This window comes from Poecilia mexicana, unplaced genomic scaffold, assembly GCF_051168715.1.
Source record: "Poecilia mexicana isolate PSO_F unplaced genomic scaffold, ASM5116871v1 scaffold_21, whole genome shotgun sequence".
Lineage (NCBI taxonomy): Eukaryota > Metazoa > Chordata > Actinopteri > Cyprinodontiformes > Poeciliidae > Poecilia > Poecilia mexicana.
The window spans coordinates 7549492-7571150 of NW_028263390.1; the positions used below are offsets into that span (position 1 = coordinate 7549492).

At 40.1% G+C, this 21659-nt stretch overlaps 1 protein-coding gene across 4 annotated transcripts in view; it reads right to left on the bottom strand.

Moving 5' to 3' along the window:
• klhl29 (kelch-like family member 29) overlaps positions 1 to 21659 on the bottom strand; it is a 268562-nt gene that overhangs the window by 73367 nt on the left and 173536 nt on the right. For all 4 annotated transcript variants that reach the window (XM_088002054.1, XM_088002057.1, XM_088002055.1 and 1 more), the window contains 3 exons: positions 20640 to 20752; positions 17518 to 17664; positions 1729 to 1927 (listed from right to left, as the gene is read on the bottom strand). In XM_088002054.1, the coding sequence (XP_087858180.1) occupies positions 1729 to 1927; positions 17518 to 17664; positions 20640 to 20752 (459 nt within the window). The remainder of the gene's footprint in view (positions 1 to 1728; positions 1928 to 17517; positions 17665 to 20639; positions 20753 to 21659) is intronic.

The window sequence follows — 21659 nt, forward strand, 5'->3', positions numbered from 1 at the left end:
GCCGAGAACAAAGAGAAACTACTGGATCGCGGATGAGTAATGGCGTGACAACGAGCACCCGGGACGCCGCAAACATCTCCTCTCCAGAGGCCAGCGATTCTTTATGAAGCCTCGTGAAGAGTGCATTAAAGGCAATTAAAGATACAGAAATACTGACCTAATGCAATTTTCCAAATGTTTGTTTACTGGCAAATAAACGCAGCGGCTGGACAACGGCGTCGGCTGGTAAACCGACCTCTCGGTAAAGTGCCATTTGTTAGGCAATTATCCCTACCCTGCCAAGCAGAAAATAACTTCAGCTGAATGGTAAGGTGTGCTGGCACAAAACTCATAATACCACGCAGACACTATAATTAGGCAGCTCTTTACAGGGGAACGAATGAGGTCCTGGACGACCCCGTGGAAACAAAAAAAAAAACAAAAAAAATTACAAATCCTGTGGCCAAAAGCAATTTGCCGGTACCGTTCAATTTTCATGAATTATTCTATGATTTTTTTTAATGATGTAAACAAACATGGCCTTCAAACAGTTTGGACGTCACTGGCTGTTGAAGACTAAATGGCTGCAGTAGGAACACCTGAGGGTGGCCCACCCAATGTTTGAAAGTTGTTAGATGCTTAATAGGTTAAAAGTATTCATGCCTCTAGAACCTTCTCACGCTTTCTCACAATAAAACCAAATACTTGCGATGGATTTTATCGGATCGTGATAGACCAACACCAAGTGGGGCTTGGTTGTAAAGGGAAAGGATTATGCATTTTCGTTCAGTTTAGTTTGCATCTGCATGCAGCTCACTTTACTCCACACCTGTGAGCAATCTAATCTCAGTGTGAATACAGCTACCCTGTGAAAGCAGAAAAAAAAAAAACACACAAAAAAAAGCTAAAGAAGTGAAGTAGCAAATGTGCATCGACCTTAAATCCACCAACCCAATGGTGAGGCACGGTGACATGGCGTTACGCTCAAAGGATGCTGGAGCTTACTTTGAAAAGGAGACGGGGCAAAAAAAATGTCAGTCTGGTAGAGAAATACCCCAAATGTCCAAATTTAACTACAGGGGAAAAAAATATTCCATAAAGTATTTACTCAATGGAGTTTAGTTGATTTCTGTGCATTCGCTTTCCTTCACTGTAAAATTAGGTGACGGAAAAACTTTGCCTTGGCCTATCAGAAAACAAAACAAAAAAACCAATAAAATAATCAAATATATTAGATTATTTTATTGTTTTGTTTATATATATATATATATATATATATATAATATATATTTATATATATGTGTGTTTATAATACAAACACACAAAAAAAAAAAACAACTCAAGGAGTATGAACGCTTAACTAGGTCCTGTATCTTGCAAAAACACAATGAAAGCTGTGAGGGCTACCCATCAGTTTTATTGGCCGTAGTCGTTCGATAAGAGGAAAGAAAAAAAATCCTTCCTAAAATTTAGAAGCATGACGCGATGGCAACTTGCACACTCGAGCACCGGCGTTATGAACTTGTAAAATATTGCTTTCCAGTTGCAGGCTAAAAATCGATAGAACGCACCGACAGGTCAGAGTCTCCTTGTGGAGACCTGACCCCTCCGCCACAGGGATGCTGTAAAACATGAATAGTGGACGTTGCCAGCCATGTTTTATAAATCAGTTTTATGGGAAAGCAGGTCATGAGTGCAGCGCAAAGGCCAAGCCGGAGATGACGCAGACCGGTTTATCTTGGTGCATACCTGCAGAAAGCCTCGGCCGGGTCCTGGGGGTCTGCATCTCTTGCCGCGCGTGGGGCAGCATGTGGTAACGCTTGGCTTCGTTGACCAGATCTCGACAGGCCTCCGACGATTTGATCAGCTCCTCGTTGTCCACGACGTTGAGCAGGTAGGACGGATGGATGAAGGGAAGACGAACCACTGCCAAGAGCTCGGACAAATGCTGAGGGGACAGATCGAGGAGATGTTTAAAAGGAAAGACTTAAATTATTTTTAAAATTTAAGGCGGAAAAAAAAAAGCAGAAGGATTCTATCAAGTCAAGGGAAATTTTGCTCCATTACTGAGCTGAAACTTGGCAGCAGTCAGGCCATTAGTTTAGCCACTGTCTGTGGCAGACTATCAAAGCTGCAGTTCATTAAACAGCCATGTTTCCTTATTTCAGTTTTCCCACGTGTGCAGGACAAAATGTTCAAACAAGGATAGAAAAAAAAAAGAAAAAAAAAAAGTAGCCTAAAACTCCAGACTCTTTCATCTTTCAAATTTACCATCATAGGCACAGTCAGGGAAAAAAAAACAACTTGGGAAGGCTTGCTTTTAATTTCATGTCTGAAAGGAATACATGCAGCGACAGAGAAGCTGAAGTGACGTTTAAGGAAAACTTTTCAGCGCAGTCACGCTTTCATTTTTGGAATTTAGTTTCACAGGGAGCGCGCTCAAACTAAGCAGCAGGAGGTATTCTTACTTCCGACTTCTGCTGCTGCCGACTTGTTCGCTTTGCAAATTAAATCTTTCGTCGGGTGGAGGAAAAAAAAAAAGTGCTCTCGCTGCAGTGAAATTAAAACCTGGTTCGCCCTAATCACGACCCATTCAAGCCAAAAACACTGAAGTGCCAAGAGGAAGGTTTTTAAAAAAAAAAAAAAACAGAAGAAAAGATTAATCATTTCACTCATTTTTGGCTCAGAACTGGTTTCTTTAAATTCTAGTAGAGAGAAACTGTTTCGTAACATTTCATACTGGATGTCACCTCTCCATCTTTACAGCCTGAATCTTTATACCTCAAAGTTTAGCATGTTGCAAAAGTACCTATACACCCATTAAATGTTTTGATTTCTTACACCAGACTTCAATTTAATGCAACAGACCAACACAAGTAGCTCATAATTATAAAGTGGACTGAAAACGATGCCCGGTTTGTAGAGTTCAAACAGTAGCAGGATATAGTAGGCAGCCTTTTTATAGCTATAGCAGAAGAGAGAATCTTTTTTCCCCCCCGCTTTTTGGTGTGCAAGTGTATGCGTGTCCCCCGTGGGAGTTGACAGTAAAAAGCTGAGCTGTAAACAAGCTTGGACAAAGCGACAGGGAGCTGGGTGGAGGCCGACCTCGCTGACCCCTCGGCTCAGAACGAAGTGACCGAGCCGAGCGGGGAGAGCGACAAAACAACAGACTCCGAGAGACATCATTCAGGGGGACAACAAATAATAAGCCGACATTCTGCCTGGGCCGCACTCGCTCCCACCTGAGGTCTTTTTACTTTGCCGTGCGTCGCCATTTGTTCTCCAGCAATGTCGTCGGTTCATCTGACCAAACAGAAGCATAAAAAAAAAAAAAAACAACAAAAAAAAAACAAGGCCTCAGAGGCAAAGAGGAGAGTAAAAATGAATTGAGGGACACAACAAAGGAGGTAGGAGCATAAAGAAGGAGGGGAAAAAGAGGAAGAGTGGCAGCTTAAGAATAAAAAGCGCATGCTTAAGCAATATGAAGAGAAGACGAGAAGAGAGGAGAGTGGGTTTGATGTTTCCACAGGAATCTGAGCTTTGTGCTGATGACATTTCCTGTCCACGAGCGCGCCTGCAGCCAAATACTGTCCTGCATCTGGGACTGTCTGCTTTCCCTCACCCTCGAATGCACACAGCACGCTTTATTAAACAAACAACTCAATAGCCACATAGACATTTGCACCTGCTTGCAGCACAGACGGAGGACGCAGCCAACGCCGGCTCTGTCGATTTCTGAGAAACTCCCGTATGGAGACTTCTGAGCTCCAGATTAGCCAGTGGTTTCAATTAAAGAGCGGAGTGGAGGATTTGCCCTGTAGTTACTCATTCATTGCACATTTAAATGGGGGAGGATTTAAGCTCCAGGCTTACTCCTCTGAACTTCTGTGCAAACTACTTTTCTCCAGGTCTGCTTCAACATCTCTCACCTTATTTATTCAGGAAACACTTATTTGCAACTTTTAGGAGACGCATTTAAATGTTATTTTCCCAAATGAAATCCTTAAATGTCTTTGTGGTTAGCCGTTTTAGCTCTGTAGATTCTACGTGTACGTCTGATAGAAACAAAGTAGTTCCCGCTGGGACTTTTCTGACCCCAGGAGCAAAATTAAAGCTGTACAGGGGCCAGTTTTAACCAGGTGGCAAAGCAGAAAGAAATGGGCTAAAATGCCACTGAATTTCTAAATATGCTGCTATTTCAACCATTCAAATGTGTGCTATGACTTCTGGTTTCTATAAATTATAAAATAAGTTCTAAAAGTTAACTTTTCTTCGTAGAAAATTAAAGGGAAAAGCTATTTGAATCAGTCAAACTACTTCTTACATTCAACTGAAAAATTTTAAACTTTACAAGACACTTGCATATTAGTAAATAATTCAGCTTTAACTAGTTTAAAACAAGTGCTACTACACTCTTTTTTTATTTTTTACACATTTACTGTTAAATCCATAATTTATGAACCGAAACATAGGGAAATTCATCTCTCTAGTACAATTTGACTTTCAAATAAAAGTGTCTTATGGAATTTGAAATGCATGAGTTAGAAGCTAATCTCTTTCACCGCTACACAAATCAAAATGAAAAAAAAAATAAAAATCTGATCAAGTTCAGTGACACAGATGTTTAAATCATCACTTTAAAAAAAAAACACTGCTGTAGCAGATTTGGAGTAAAATTTTTACCTGTTTTAAAGTTTTACCACTAAACTCTGCTCCACCTCAGGTTTCTCTGTTCATTTCAGCTCCCTTCAGTTCTGCATTTTCTATGAAAATGAATATTTTCTAGTTTGTGTTTGGGAAGACCAACAATTTTCATCAACTTAAAAACATTTTTTTTTAAATCCAATTTTCACATATCCAGAAGCGTCAAATCAAACCAAAAAGCATGAAAAATAGAATAAAATGTAGAACTCACCCAGCTGACCTGTGTAACAACCTTTGCTCAGCATTGTGTTCCTCAGCATTAGGGCGCCTTTATGCCCACATTTATCGTTAATGAAGGGATTAATTTGAATGAATTCATCTCAGCAGTGCAGTAGGCCTCTCTGTGCACAGTTCCCTTATTGTTGGGCAGACTAACTAACCCAAAGGTGTTACACATACTGACAAATAATTCACTGTTTTGGCAACAGTAACATGACTAATTGTGATGGTACTATGGCGCGTTTCCAGAGACGTCTGCTTTTCTTAATCTTTGAACTCTGTTAAAACCATTTAATGAAGTCTCAGACACTGGGAACTTTGTTTGCTTATACCAGGAAGGCAAGAACAGCGAGAATAGGGTTTTGCTTTTAAAAGTGGTTTTGTTGGAGTGATGCAGAAATAGAGCACACTGTAAAAACCACACACCCACACAAAACCCCACCAGTTCTCAACAGCACACATTTTGTTTTCTTTTAACTGTGGAAAACTATTATATATATAGATATATATATATATCTATATATATATATATATATATATAAACGCATCCCACTAAACAGTCAGCGAGCGTGAGCTCCGTACTAACCCACATCTGTTACAGCCTCTTTTTGCTTGCCAAATATCATTTAACGGCAGTAAAACTACCTTACAGAGCATCTGGTCTGTGTAAAAAGCCAAAGACTCGTGGTGCCACAAACAAGAAAACATCCACCCATCCAGCACACCTTGCATGAAGACAAGGAGACAGAAACAACAAAAAAAAAAAAAAAAAAAAAAAAGGGGGGGGGTGTGATGGCAGCAGCTAGTTGGAATATCTTCAGTGAGATTTTAGTTTTTTGCAAATATGACAGGATGTACTTTGAAGCTGCAAAATCTGGGTGGTGTGGTTAGTTTTAAAGTTAATTTGGTTAGTTGGACAATTGGGTGACCTAAACCTAAATCTCAAGCTTAATTCTGATAAATGGCAACCAGGGTTAAGAAATGTACTGCAACTGCAGGTGTGTGTGTGTGAGAGAGAGAAAGAGACAGAGAGAGAGCGCCCGAAAGTGCAAATCTCTCTCTTTGTCCCTCTTGTTAACAGGAATAAATTAAGCAGCAACGGACAATTACTCTCCATCGCTAATTTTAACTAGCCAGCTACGACGCCCACTACTTTTTCACTTCACCCTTCCCCATCCACCTCTATCCCTGCTCCGCGGTCTTCCTCCCACACACGCGCACATACTGCCATGCAAATAAGAGACAGTTCTTCTTAATATTCAAATATAATCTGCCAGACCTAGAAGACGGAAAGAAAAGGAAAAATAACGGGAGTCCTGCTTTATGTCAGTCACTGAACTCCCAAAGAAGAAGAAGAAGAAGAAATAAATACATCCTGTTTTCTCAAGTCTCTTATCTTTGAGAATAGATTTGTGCTGGGAAATAGTCCCAATATTTCTTAGATTAGAACAAACCAAAGCAGAGGAGATCATGTTCTATTAAAATCAATGTCAGAATTTAAATTTTTGGGGGTTATTTCACTGACTTGGGAAAACAGAGACTATTCTATGAGCTTTAGACATTTCTGTTCATCTTTAAATCATTAACAAATATTTATAATAGTATAAAACGATGGACGTACGCACATGTCACTATGTTAAAGATGATGAAGTGCAATGAAACTCTGCGGTAATGACCCGTTATCTATGAGAGTAAAATTACTGGTTTTTTTGACATTTTTGACTATAGCTGCTTGTGCATCAACATGCAACTTTCCATTAACTTGCCATATGCAGTTTTCTTAAGGTTTATGTAACACTAGTGGTCTTTATTAGATCTGTGCTGTGAAGCCAGAACAGCTCCAGCTGCAGCTGGCCAGGAAGAAGCACGAAGAGAGAGAAGGGGAAGATATGCAGGAGATGGACCCGGGACGACTGTGTCAGGGACTGCAGCCTCTGCAGCCTCTGCATACGAGCCACCCAGGAAATACAGTTCTTAAATTTACATACTTGCCGTAACATATGTGGATACTATATAGCAGCAGAGGTGAGGCTAAGAGTTTAATACCAGTTTGCAAAGATTGTGGGAATACTAGTGTACCTACTTTTACCATGCAATTCACTGGAAAATATTCATAAATAGTGCAAACAAAAAAAAGGTTGCTTTGTTTTTTTTTAGCAATAATTTTTTTGAATGCACTTAAAAAAGGATGTCCTACTCCTTTTTGGGTCATAATCAATGATCTACCATGCTGTAGCTCAACTCCCACAACGTTTTTAGCAGCTGCACCTCCATTCTTAAAACTGAAAGCTCATATTGTGTTCAGAGCTAGCTAAAATCTAATCGTTTTCCACTCTTTACAACAAGAGTGACATAGAGAGGCAACCTGTGCCAAACGCTATCTATCTAAATCAATAGACATTCTCTGCACCTTCTACAGAGATAATATTGCTCAGATAACCCAAGCTGACCCAAATGACACTCCTTGATTGGCTGTTTTGCAAATTCCAGCTAATGGCATCTTCTATATAGAATTATAGGTATTTCAGCCTCCCAAGCCTCATTTTCTTTCAAATATTTTAAACTCTACAGAAAGTTCTGCAAGTAGGTGGCTTTTCAGGGACTTAACTTGGAGTTGCGTCCTCCAGAACCGTTTGAACGGGTAAAGGAGTGAATTCACTGTATTTTTATAACCTAACTGGGCTGTGCTGGAGCAGCATTTTGAGACTTACCAGCAAAATGTATAAAGAAAAAGAAAGACTGCAGTCATTGGTGAACGAGTGCCGTGCAACACTAATGCAGACAAACGTAGTTTTCTCTCATCGTACAGGAATGTTGTCGTTTTTAATGAAATATCAATTCGCAAGCTTCTACTTTTGAAGGATTTAGACAGATAATGAGAACATAAAACCTTTCAATGGACACAAGTGAGTCTGGTATTTACTTAGCAGAACCTTAAATCTCTGGGATACTTTCCGCTTAACGCTCAACTTGTGAAACTTTCCAACAATGAAACTTGAAGAAATGCCTCGCTGTCCTAAATGAGCCAATTAATTTTCCTGTGTGCGCTATTTTTTTTTTTTTTTTAGTAAAAGTGAGAATAAAATCTTCCACTGTGATTCTTATTCTCGAGGCTTCAAGCGATACTAAAAGTTGACCTTTTACAGTATGCCAAAACATAGCACAAAGATAAGTGAAAGTCTGGGTATTTATAGTCTGAATCCTTTCAGGGCGTTAACTTTGATAGCAACTACAGAGCGTTTCAGCATGGAAAGTGCCCATGCTGGATCCAATCCTTATAAACAGCTGTGCTAAAAGCTTTTAATGATCATTTGTGCCCATTTGTGGGCTTGTATGCGACAGGAACAAGTAAAATAAAAGCACCTGCGACTCTCAGGCCAGCAGGAGAGAGCGTTTCTGTCGCCGGTCTGAGAGAAGGTGACGAGCTCTTGGCTCCGTATCTCTCAGTTTCTGTCTGGCTCCTCAGCAAACCCTGACCCCTGCACTGGCAAGAGGAGTAAATGAGAGCAGATATCTGGTCTGACCCGTCATTTTCACCACCACAATCGTTCATCCCAGAAAATCCTGTGCAGTTTTTAACACAGGAGACCGCACAAACGACACAAACTTCAACAGTCAGTATGCCAACCGCAAGAAAAATAAGCCTCATTCATGCAATCTGTCACATTTCTAATGGGGAATTCAATATTTTTTTAACACTTTGAACACATGGAAGGTATCCACAGGAGACTGACAGCATATGGTGATACTTCTTTCAGCTTGTCAGCCCACTCGCATGCTCGCCTAGGCTACGTTCTCCTTGGACAGGAGGTATTTACGAGGATCCTTATGCGTATCCACTTATATTACGATATGAAATCTAATGTGCGACTTTAAATCTCTAATGGTTTCTAAATTACACACACAGAGAGAGCAAAAAAAAAAAAACAAAACAAAAAAAAAACAAAAAAACTCCAGCAGGCCAACATTTTCTGTGCCAGCAGAAAAAAAGCATGAGTTGCAGCCAGGTCCACATGCGATTATTGCTAAACTTGCAGGAAATCCACCGCTGCAGCACCAGCCCAGACCATTTTCTTCCTGCTAGTTTTTTCTTTTTTCTTTAGACTTGCAGAGAAACAAATATTCAGGCAGGTGAACAGCAAAAGTGAAAAGGTTGAGTTTGGTGAAAGGCAAGGATAAAGTGTCTAACAGGGAGCCTCTAAGATCCGTCAGAAGCAGCAGAGAAGCAGCCGGGGGTCCGCTAACACAGATGACAAATGTCTGCTGAGCATTTCCCATTCCACTACTGTCAGCGAGGACTAACGCCTCTTACTGTGCGCACGCACGTGTGCGTGCGTGCGTGTGCGTGTGATGATTCAGTGCTGTGGCAGATTCCAATAAATGACACAAAGACTCCTATTTGCTTTGCTCTTAGCAGATAGTCACATGCTTTAGAGTAAAAAATGGACAACCTGATGCCTAAAAACGTATTACAGGAGAAATAAAAAAAATAAAAAAAAACTACACACTCCTCAAACTCCATTGAACAGAGGTCCAGATTTATTCTCAGCTTTATAGACTTCACTATTGATGCAGGTTTCTGTTAGAAAAAAAATAAGAGAAAAACAACATGCATGTGACTTCATCTGTCAGCATATTATGGATGACTAAAATATGTTCTTCCAAATGGTAATTTTTTTTTAATCCGAGTGATGCTTAGCTGAGCCTGTGTTTGTCCTCTTGCGACTTCACCACTATGTGCGCTTATTTGCCAGAAGCATGGAAGGGAGATGGAGTGAGACGTAGCGGAGGACAGACGCTGAACGCTGCCCTGAGCAACTACTGACAGGTGCCATGTGTTCTGCTCTGAGGCCTATTTCAGCATGACTTCATTCATGAGGAAAAAAATTTAAAAAAATAATAAAAAAAAGCAAGCTTCCCTTCACTGTTTTAATCAAAAACATTTTGCTGACAAAAACATCATGTTTTTTCTTTTACAGAGCATCATATATTTTGTTTGGTTGCCTCCAGTCAGTGAATCCTTAGAGTGTCTGGCAGAAATAACTGCATTCCTTAAACTTTTTCATGAATTTCGTCATGTTTTACTGTGATTTTGTATTACCGACCAACAAAATGCTCTGCACAACTCAATACCTACTTCCCATGCGATGTGTTATATCCGTGAACTTCGTAATTGACAGCCTTTTTGGCAGGTGGTTGCCATGACAACAGTAAACAAGCCACAAGTTTAGAGCTAGCTCTTGCCTTGTCCCTATCTTAAACAATATAAGTACATTACAACTATTAATCACAATTTTTGAGTACTATACTCACCTCTGTGTTCTAGTAAAACAAATATTAGCGATATTTACTGTAGTACTTACTGTCGAACTGGCTAAATTAGCTAAGCTAATAAAGCTTTTATCTTCAAGCTAACACGAACAGTAGCCTACATCCAAGTTATTACTTACTCTGCCAGTCACCAGAACCTTGTTATTCACATGAAGAATTCCTACATCCTTTCCAAAGTTGCTAAAATATGATTATATGCCTCTGTGGGTTTCAGACGAAGCTCCTTCATGGTGTACGCACTCTTCATGTTCACCAAGTAGCTAACTATACCGTAATGATATCGGAGGCAGCTCGTCTACATCGACGACATATTTTCATTCTCCGTCTCATACAGGTCGATTCTGACAGCGGAGATTTTGTCAGTGTATCTTTCTCTCACACATTGGTCAAGGGCGTCCTCATATTTTCTTTTTGTTGGTCTCGAAGCCATGGGTCTGCTACCCTCTTGACTAATAATATGGTGCACTTCTGGTTCAGACTTGTGGGAACCATGTCTTACAGGGCCCAGCAAACGTGAGAGGAGATCAAAATCAAACGCAAAATGCTTCTTTTGGTGGAAAACTGACACCCTAACCATGGTGGCAGCATCATATTATTGGGTCCTGCTCTTTATTAGCAGAGTAACTGGTGCAAACAAACATCAGAAGACTTTGCAGCTGTTTATCAAAATGTTTTGAACACTTTTGAAAGCCCTACTCACCTAATTAGGGTTCTTCCTGCTGAACAACAGAACACCTTTACTGTTTCTTCTAAATTTGAAAACAACACAAAGGAGCTAACTCATTAGTTTCTGTAAATGACACCACTCATGCGTCTCCTCTGTGTTCATAAGCGAACCCAGAGGAGACGGACCGCCTCTGGATTTCCAGCTGCTGTGGCTGAATGACTGCAATTCCACTGGCTGCACACATCAGGACAGAGAGCGCTGGAGGACATTAAAGGACGCAGATGAGAACGGACATCCGGATTCGCAGCCCCACATCGGATCCTCTTCTGTTGAATATGCAGGTCAGACATGGGCTCATACACGAATGTGAATGTTTAGGATTGGAACGTGAATACAGACAAGGACAACCAAAGAGTTGCACGTTAATCCTCAGGTGGCTTTGCGCTTCAAGGAGAGCAGCAAAGGCTATCCGCAGGATTGATCTTTCCTGCTTTGTTCTGTCTCTTTAAAGCGATCACAGACAGTGGTATGTGCTGCGTTCAAGTTGGCTCACTCCACAAAACTGCAAAATCTCTGCTAAAAGTAAGGTTCCTACCAAATTTTCCATTTCCAAGTTCCAGAATTTTACAAACTTAAATTTCTAGATTTTAAAAGCAATTTTAAAAACTTTCCGGACTTGAGTGGACTGTTTTATCATCTTTATGTTTCTCAAACATAAAATACCTCAATGATGAAGTAGCTTTCCAATTCAGTAGTAAGGGGTACATCACATTTCTTTCAGCATGTGGGCCAAATTAAGCCACTTATGGTTTAAAATATTATGAAACCTGGAGTAGATTATTGTTATATATTGCTATATAAAGCAGTTTGAAATATACAATATATAGGTTTTTTTTAACTACCCAGAAGAACCACAGATCCATTTTGAAAACCTAATTTGACAAGGTACTGAAGCCAAACACCCCTTCGATATAAAAACAAGTAAAAAGCCCTTCATTTTCCAGAAAGTTTGATTGTAACTTTTAGATAATGAAGTCAGAAATAAAGTTTGGAGACTCAATTTTGATATAGTTTTTATGCTTATCAAGCATTAGAAAATGATATTGAAATTTTCCTGACTTTTAAGCCTCCCTGGGAACCCCCTGTACACGGGCGATCATCGCCACACCGATCTTATCCAGAAGCAAATTAAACACTCCCGCAGGAGATCAAGATGATCAGAAGTTTCCATTTTGAAGTTGGAGCCTAAAAGGAGAAATCACTAAATTAAAAGCCAAGCTTGAGATGGCAGGGGTCATTGTTGCCTCTGAAGGTAAATGGATCGTGAAACAGTGAGGGAAACTCAGTTCATATCGACGCTCAGCCTCAAAGCGTTTCCCTCCCTTTAATAATTTTATACACTAACTACATAATGATAGCGTCATTTGTTCTGGGAAAATGATTTTTTTTCTTCTACTGCTTAATGAGTGCTGATAGGGAGAAGAAAGTTACTGTATTACCAGATGATTGAAGTAAAAAAAACAAAAACAAAACAAAAAAGACACGCATTCCAAATAATCCCAAATAATCAGCGGCACTGTGTAAGAACTAATACATTTAACTGCATTAATTTGGTATGGAAACCACAAATGTCAGCTCAGGCTGCTGTTATTTCTGATGAGTGGACAGGAGGTCCTTTTTAATAGCAAGGCTGGCCTTTTTTTATCATGGAAATGCACCATTAACTGTCCTTTGGAGCTGTTACATTAGCTGGCCACCTTCCAAAAAGCCAATTAATCAGCCTCTGTCGTCAAGCTGAGTCACCTGGCAAGATAGGATCCTTTCTGAAATATGTTGAAGAGTCGTGTAATGGAGGTCCTATTCAAGGATTTAGCCGAGCAGGGGAGTTTATAATAAGAATGAAGTGTCTGTAATCGTCCCTGGGTGAAAGGAAGAAAGGAAGGGCCCTGTCAGCACCTTCAGAGACGCATCACGTGGCCTTTTCAACTTCCTGCTTGTTTCTGTGAAACCACCAAAAGGGATCTGATTGAAACACAAATATATTAACGATTATAAATTAGAAATGCCCTGATTTAATCTGAGTATGCCATCTGCAACTCCAGTGGGCTGGGAAGCCATTAAAATAATACTGATTTTTTTTATTGCATGACTTTTAAAGCTAGACCATATAAATTGTTGTTATGCTGAGCAAACAATTTGGAAATTATGATCAACTAAGTGCTTTTCAGCCTTTACAACAATGTTCACAGCGAACAAGAGTGTAAAACAAGGCAGAGAGCAGCGAAAACACTAACCATTACATTTTATCATGCCTAGAGCAAAAAAATGTATTAATGAAATAGGGAGACAAGTTTTTTTTAATGTTTTCAAATGACATAAGCTCAATTATTAATGAAACATCCTCTGTCCCAGCTTAGCACGAATGTTTTGAGTAAGATATAGGTAAAGTTGTTCAGCAGGAACTTTGGGACTAAGTATTGGTTAAACACAAAAAAATACCAGATAGTGTAAAGTTTGAAACCCCGCTGGTGTGTGAGCTACGTGGGACACAACCACAAAATTAATATTATTATTATTATTATTACAATACAACACTCGATTGTGTATATAACCCTGAATTTAAATAAATACTTATTAACCAAGTAACTTTTTAACCCTTATTTATATATTCGACACAGTTTCCTCTCTTTTTATTTGAATGATGAATAAAGATTAAGCATAGTGTTATGACCACCAACAATATTGTGTTCATTGATGCTTGTGGCCTATATAAGCAACACACCATCAGACTTGTGTTGACTTTGAGTCTAGTCTCCAATCCTCAACGGACAAGGGATTGTTTTTGGCACTGAAACATAATGTGGTCATAATGTTATGCACGATATATGCAACTATAGCCCATCATCAATCTTGTCATCAGCTGCTTTAAAAACAGAGGACAAAAAAGAGCCAATATAAAACACGTCAAACTCTTCCTATAAATACAAAGACGTTACTGCGGTTGATTTACCCACCACTTGATTTGGCTATAAATTCCACAGATACTCCTCGGCTGAGAGGCTATATCACTTTCTTTTAAAGCTTTAGCAGCTTCTCTTTCATTCCCAACCCTCCGACAGACCAACACTCGCAGGACGGTACACGTTCAATGACATGCACATAAAAAAAAAAGAAAAAAAAAGAAAAAGAAAGGATTCTCAACCTCAATTTCGATGCTTCGTGTCTCACAGCAAAGCCATTTCTGACGCCCAAATGCTCTCCGTGTCTCTAAGCGATGTCCGGGCCCCATTTCCCGGTGCCATCGGTTGTTAGTGACAGCATAGTGGAAAGGGAAAATTGCATATTATTTACCCAGCATCTTCAATATGCCACTTTTCCACTCTATAGCCTGCAGCTTACAACTCATGGCACATGCACAGACCCACAAGCCTGCAAAGACACATGAGGTGCATGTTCAGCTGAATGCATACAGTTCTGTCGAGGCTTAAGGCTTCCTTGCCCTTTGCTACTCCCCCCCGCCCCCCACTCTTCTCTTACCCGCAGCAGTTCAGTGACATTCTGCCCCGACACGTCATTAAAAAGTGTCACAGGTTCCGGGGGAATGATTTTTGCCATGCTCCGGCTCCAAATGGGGAGAAGGGAACGAGGCGAGGAAATAAAGGAATGACGAACCGGAGTTGGACCAAGCATATAAAGTCGGGCAGACAGGAGGCTTGCTGTGTTTTTTTATGTATTGCATATGGGCAGGAAATTTGAGCTTGACTGAAAGCTCAATCACATTACCGCTCTCCGGGTGTCACGGCCGCATGCTGAGGCGCAAACCATCGGGAACCAAATCGGAACGCCGCTGCCATTTTACACCACGTCTTTTCTCAGCCACCCCTCAACCTTTTCTATCCGTCTCCCTCGCTTAGATGCATTTTACGAGACTTCTCCCACCGCTCGTTTCCTTCCTGAAGGCGGGCTGACCCCCGCACCCCACCGGTGTCTCGTTTCGGGAACCAGCGTGGCGGGTTGTTCAGACAAGCGGGAAAACTTCTACTTCCTCTGACTAACTCGCCTGTGCTCCTTGCCAACAGAGTGTGAGATTGAAAGAGTCCGGTGAACTGAACTGAGAGAGGTTAACCAGGATTTTATCTTAAAAGCTGCTGATGTGGGAAAGTTCAGGTAGCTCAGAAATTCATTTTTCTTCACAGAATCCTGTGGAAAAAGTTTCTCCGCAGCTTAATTATGTGGAACGATTTCATAGTAACGATGAACATCTGGTCCCTGCTCTGGGTTACTGTCCCTTGCAAATGCATGCATAACACTCAATTTTTTTATTTATTTGTTTTATATTTTCATCAAATCATATCCACAACCACAAACTTTCAAGTGTTAGACCAAAACAGACTATTGAGTTGAAGGAAAAGAATGCCGAGCTTTAAAATCATTTTCAAGAATAAAAATCAGGTAAGGGTCCGGTGCGTTTGTAATAAGTTATTGCGAGTGAATATTTTACAGAATCACCTTTTGATGCATTTGGATTTATGCAAGTCTTTAGCGGTATGCCTCGTCCAGGTTTACATATCTACACACTGAAAAATAGTTCAGCTCCAGGCACAGCTTAGATTCAGGTCTTGACTTTTTAAGCTATTTTAACACATGAGCAGCCAATCATCTTCAGCAGTTATCTCCAATTGCAGGAACCAGGTGGGAAATTAAAGTCTGCCCCAAAATCAAGTCTTTTACAGCCCCAAACAAAATTCCTAGAAAGTTGCCAAATCATCTCTGTCCCAGCTAAAGAACAGCATGTCCACAGCATGATTGTGCCACCACCATGCTTCATGATGGGATAATGTGTTTAAAAAAAAAAAAAGACTTGCAGTGTCGATTTCCCTCCACATGTAGAATTTTGCATGGATGCCAAAAAGTAGAGTGGACATTGAGATAGTGGACTCTTCTAAGTACCTGGGTGTTGACCAGAACAAAAAACTGGACTGGACTCACAACACTCATGCTGTTTACAGGAAGGGTCAAAGCAGACACTACCTGCTGAGGAGACTGAGGTCTTACAGAGTGTTAACTCTACAGTAGCTTCAGCCATGTATGTTTTAGCAGCAGCTCATCAACAGCTGAAAGGAAGCGTTTGGATAAGTTGACTTATTTTGCCTTACTGTACAGCGTGTTGTTATTACTTCTATTTTTGTATTTTTATTTTTATGTGAATCAACATTCTTGGAATTGCCTGTCACTTTTCTGCTGAGTTTCCCCATTTAGAGACGAAAGAGGTTATTTCTATTCTGTTTTGTTTTATGACCAAACTCTTCAAGAAGTTATTATCTTCCATTTTCCTTAGTTTTCATGAATGTGTTTGTCGAACAATGTTCTCCAACAAACATCTGACGTCTTCACAGAGCAGCTGGGTTCGTGCTAAACGCAAACGCACACATTTAACCTCTTTTTACAAATAAGTTGAATTTTAATGACAGCTGGCAGAACCGGGCTACATTTAGAAGTAAAGGGGCCTGAAAGTAAAGATTTTAACAGCAAAGGATTTCTGAAAACCATGCGTCATTTTCGTACCTCTTTGCATTTATGGATGTTTAGTTTGTGGTCGTAATGCGACGCGACGTTGAAATGTTCAAGGATATTTCTTTGCAAGTCATTTGATACCTACAGATTTCCCACTAACCACCATCTGATGTATTTTGCCTATTATTGCCACACCACCACATATCAAATGATAAATGCTAAAGGTTTAACTCAAAAGGTGAGAGATTCTAATTCGGTGTGTGCTCTGAGTAATGAAACACTGATTGCTGAGGTCTGCACTGCCAGTGATTCGGCTCATGTGAGCCAGTACCTCCGCCTGCTGCCTGATGAGAACACATTATTTTTAGGGAATGAATCTCACAGTGATGGACCAAGGTAATTTGTCTGATATAACCTCAACTACATTTTAAAACAGCAATAAAATACTTTAAAATCATCACTATGAAATTCATAGAGCCATAAATACCTCACGACCTCAGAGTTTTTTTCTTTTTTTTCCCTCCAGCTGAATATATGCGCCACAAGAGCAGGAGTCCATTTACCTTCTCGCACAATCCGCTGTACCCAGAACTCTCACCTTCGGACTCATCGATTGCACAGCGGTTAAAATTTGGCCTGCCGTACGTTGATGCCAATACACATGTGAGTGATATAACCTTTGATTATGATCAGCAGGCCGAAGGAGCACATCACACCTGTTTACAGGACGGGAAAAGCCGCTGTGCTCGGCGTATTTTTTTTTTTTTTTTTTTGAGTTCGGATACAATAGAGCACATTCAGAGAGCACAGCGGTTCTGGGATTACGAACAACTGCTGAGCTGGGATACATCTTAAGAACAAAGTTGATGATCACTGAACGAGGGGAAGAACGCGGGGTTACCTGTCTGGTTTTTCATGCTGTGCATCGCTCAGAGATGACAGCTCTACAGAAGACCTGCTCTAATGCTACTCTACATACCTACGGGGTCTGAGCTGTCAGTGATTAGCAGGTAACATCTTGACGCTTTTGTTTCATGCTACAGATGTAGCTTGTGTTCAACGTAAAAAAAAAAGAAGAAGAAAGTTTTTTTTTCCTTTATTACCTGTACTCTTGAACTGGGGTCTTGTTTTATCCATTTGATGACAGTCTCATAGACCAGCTCCTCTGCCTTTGTGTTCAGGCTGTCGTTGGACAGATATGCCACCAGGTCCTCCTTGGACACGCTTAAAATCTCCTCCTGACCCGCCACCTGAAAGGTAGTAAATAGTGAAAGATTTTTAATATGACTTAAAATTAAACTGGAAAGTTTCAACGTCAGGCATTGAGGGGTTGTCAAGTGTGACGTTCACACACATATGCCATTATGAAAAGTGAAGTGCAAAAATTCTAGGGGAATGCAGCTGTTTTGCTGGTTTCCACTTGTATTTTTTTTTTTTGGAAAAACCTCCAAATTTTGCACCATCTTCTAAAATTATTCAAACCCCTTGAAAATGACATTTTTGAAATGACAAATGGTACTGCATTCTCACAATTTCATGTAACGTATCAACAAGAAGTAGGACAACTATGAGCTAGAAGGAAAGAAAACATGGTTTATAGATTGTTTTATCCACAGTGATAAACTCCTGCATGCATCTGTATTCAGTCCTTTACTCCGATACCCTAATGGAAAAAAATTTAAAGCAGGGTTAGGTCACTAAAAGGAAAGTATTATGTATTTTCCAGACACACATCACCATTTTAAAGCACAATCAATGTTACCCTCAATTCTTTTTGAAAATGCTTTCGTGAAATACTGAATCCTTTTGATTTTCTGATTTTATCTCATACAAAACAAGATTCTCTTGATTGTTTAACCAAAACAAAGATGCTAGAAAATGATGAGAATAACAAAACAGTATTGAAGGGGGAAATGGAGCCTTAAGAGTTGTGGTGTTTCTAAAGAAGTAATGATCGCTGGATACTATATTTTTATTTTTATTTCACGATGAAGATGAAAATGTGTCATTAAACTCCCCCCACCCCGTAAAAAAAAAAACAGAGGCAAAGACAGTGCACAAATGCAGTCAATAACTAGCGATTTCACATACAGCAGATCTCTTTATAACTAGTGGCAGGCACATCGACCTACTGCTGTCTCTCCTGGCTGGAAGCCTCACAGCAGAGCTAATATATAATGTATAACTTTTTTCATGTTTGAAGGGAGACAGGCTGGCCGTTTTCCCCCAGCGTCCAGCTTTTATATTAGGCTAAGCTAACTGTCTCCAGGTGGGTAGCCTCATCTTTAATTGACAGACAGGGGTATTGACCCTGGTGCCTACAGTAACTCTGTGCAAAGAGACAAAAGTTATGAAGTGAGGGACCTTCTAACAGCACAAATGTGGCTTTGTCCAAGTCAGCTTTATTGACTGGAACTATTTGAAAGGAAGCTAAAACTAGTTTTTAGGTTCACCCTAAAACGGGCCACACGGTTGAGTATGAATGTAACCTTTGCTGAAGACGACATCTATCTAAATGTCCTTCACCAGGCAGGACATGCTGTCTGGACAAAACCTGCAAAAAGGTACACAAAAAAAACAAAACAAAAAAAAAAACCTCTCATGTCTCTAAAACCTGTCCAGAATGGAGACAATCTTGTTTCAAAGAGTCTGATTTATGTTCTCCAACTATTTCTGGCCTGTGAATGTGATACCCTGTGCCCAGGTGCATTATGGGATAGTGTAAACTAACTAATACCAATGGTGGTGTGTCTTTTTCGCGAAGCCCTATGCAACTTTGAAGACATCTTCACCAAGTCATTCGCTGTGCACATGAGTTTTGCATAAAATTGTGGCAAAAAAAAAAAAGATTTGATTAAATTCTCATTGTTTCCCACTAGATAAGAGCACTCTATTTATCCATGCATTTACATTTGCTACTCCAACCGCACCACTTGAAAAGACTACTTGTTAAATTCCAATTAAATACCAAAGTGAACCAATTATAGGTGTAAAAACAGCCTTCATTATCTGTACTCGGCCATATAAGACCAATTACAGTTAAATCATGAACGCCTGGCCAGTTCAAACTTTAGAAATACTTTCAGAATACATGGAGAGATTTCACCATCTGTATGGGAGTATCAGCTAGCCAAATTGACAAAAAAAAAAACTGTTGATGGCCAGTGTGTAATTCAATCAAAAATTGATACAATTTGCATTGAATTGACCACAACTACAAGTAGCTGTGCCACTTCATGCTGGTCTGTCAGTTAAAATAACAAAAAATGCACTGAATGTTTCTGATTATGTGACTAAAAGTGAAAAGTTCAGGTGCAATGAATACTTTTGCATTACGCTGTAAGTTTGAAAGAGACTAAAGTAAAAATGTGCTAAAGAACACATTTATATCTTTATGTGGCCCTATCATCTTTTTAAAACTGCTTCTCTAAAGCCTTATAAATGGCTGGCTGTCTACATCGCCCCAACCAAAGGTTAAGATGATGTATTTTTTATTCTTGCAAAGACAAGGTCAGAGAAGCAGCAAGCTTTCAAAACCTGGAGTCCATTTTCTGATGCCATGCTCTGATGCTCTCATTTTCTATAGTAGGTAATTTAGTGCGATTTGCTTCCAATTTAAGCTTAAAAAAACCCCAACAACAACAACTGAGAAGTCTTTGAAGTTTTCTGTTTGTTAGTGGGTATCTGTCTGTAATTTTCTCAGTAATTTATCTGAAAGCTGCTCTGTTACGAAGCAGAGCAGACCAATCTTCCCCATGCACAATTCCGGTCAAAAGTGTACATACACTCATTTATTGGCATGAATAACACAATAATCAAACTTCAACTCATAGAGATAAAAGTGGGCTTTTAATGACAGGAGTACATGCTTTTTATTTGAAGTGGAAGGATTAAATGATATTAAATATAAATCATTTTTAAGAGCAGGCATTTGGAGCGTAAATTTGAATTTACTGTGGACAAAATTATGCAAAGAGGAAAAATACATAAAGTAGTAAGAAGTTCATAGCTTCATCACAGGGACATTCAAAACAGACAAAAACATTATTAATCTGAGAGAAACAAGTTAATTATAGTTTTGAAATACCAGAGCCATATAAAGGATCATACTGTATTTGGTACTTGACCTTACATAAAACACCATCAATATATTTTGTGATAATTAATTAATCCATTTTCTCTATAGATGTAAAGCTGATGATGGAGAGGATTGATCTCAACTCACCTCTGGGAAGTTCTGAAGAGCAAACGCTTTGGCCATGTTATGGAGCTCGGTGCAACTCATGGCCTCGGCCATGGCCAGCACACCCAGACAGTTAGCAGCCGTCAACTGTTTCTCTGGAGTCGATAAAGGAGGTCGGGAAGATAAGGAGAAAGGGACAAATAAGGGAGAGGGCGGAGAAACAAAGAAAAGACAAAGGCTGATAGATTAAGACAGAGGGAACAGAACGCACTTCAGACATCCATAAAAAGGTGTAAGAAGCCACAAAAACAGACAAAGCAGCTTGAGGTAGCACACATTCGGAGCCTACCGGGCTTTGTATCTGCCTGAGACTAAAGGGAGAACAACTGTAATAACTCAAAACAGCTTCGGGGACAAACAACTGGGGGAATCGATCGCTCACAACCCAGGCGTGAGGTGGAGGATATCAGGGAGCAGGATGTGGGATTAACTGGGCCACTTCAAAGAAGTCCTGTCAGATCCCAGGATCTACCCTGCGCGTGGGCATTCACGCACGCACATACATGCACGCACATACAAAAATAGTGTGGCTACCCTAATGGCCAGGCCAGCGGGAACGAATGCTTAAGCCACGTTCTGTGATCTGGTGTACCGGTGGAGCATTTATGGCGACGTCAACAAACACTATCCCTGTTTATCACAAGAGACGTCCCTGTTGGACAGCGGGCGTACAAACCGAAGCGGGCGGAGGTCGAGATCAAACAGTTTGCTGGTCGCTGAAAGAGGCCTGATTAAATAATGACCAAAGAAAGAGCAACACCAAGGTGTTTATCAGTAAAGATAGTCTGAGAGAGTCTTCCCTAAACACATATCAGACGATAAAAAGGTCAGTGAAGCTTTGGTGAATCCCAAATCAACAAAAGCCAAACCAAAATGGCGAATAAAAGCAGGCCTGATGCCTGATCAGAGCTCAGTTTGGGCCTAGACAAACCAGATATGAAAATATTTCATGTCAGGTGTTCACATCTTCAAAACATTATCTTGAACTTCTAATTTCTTTGG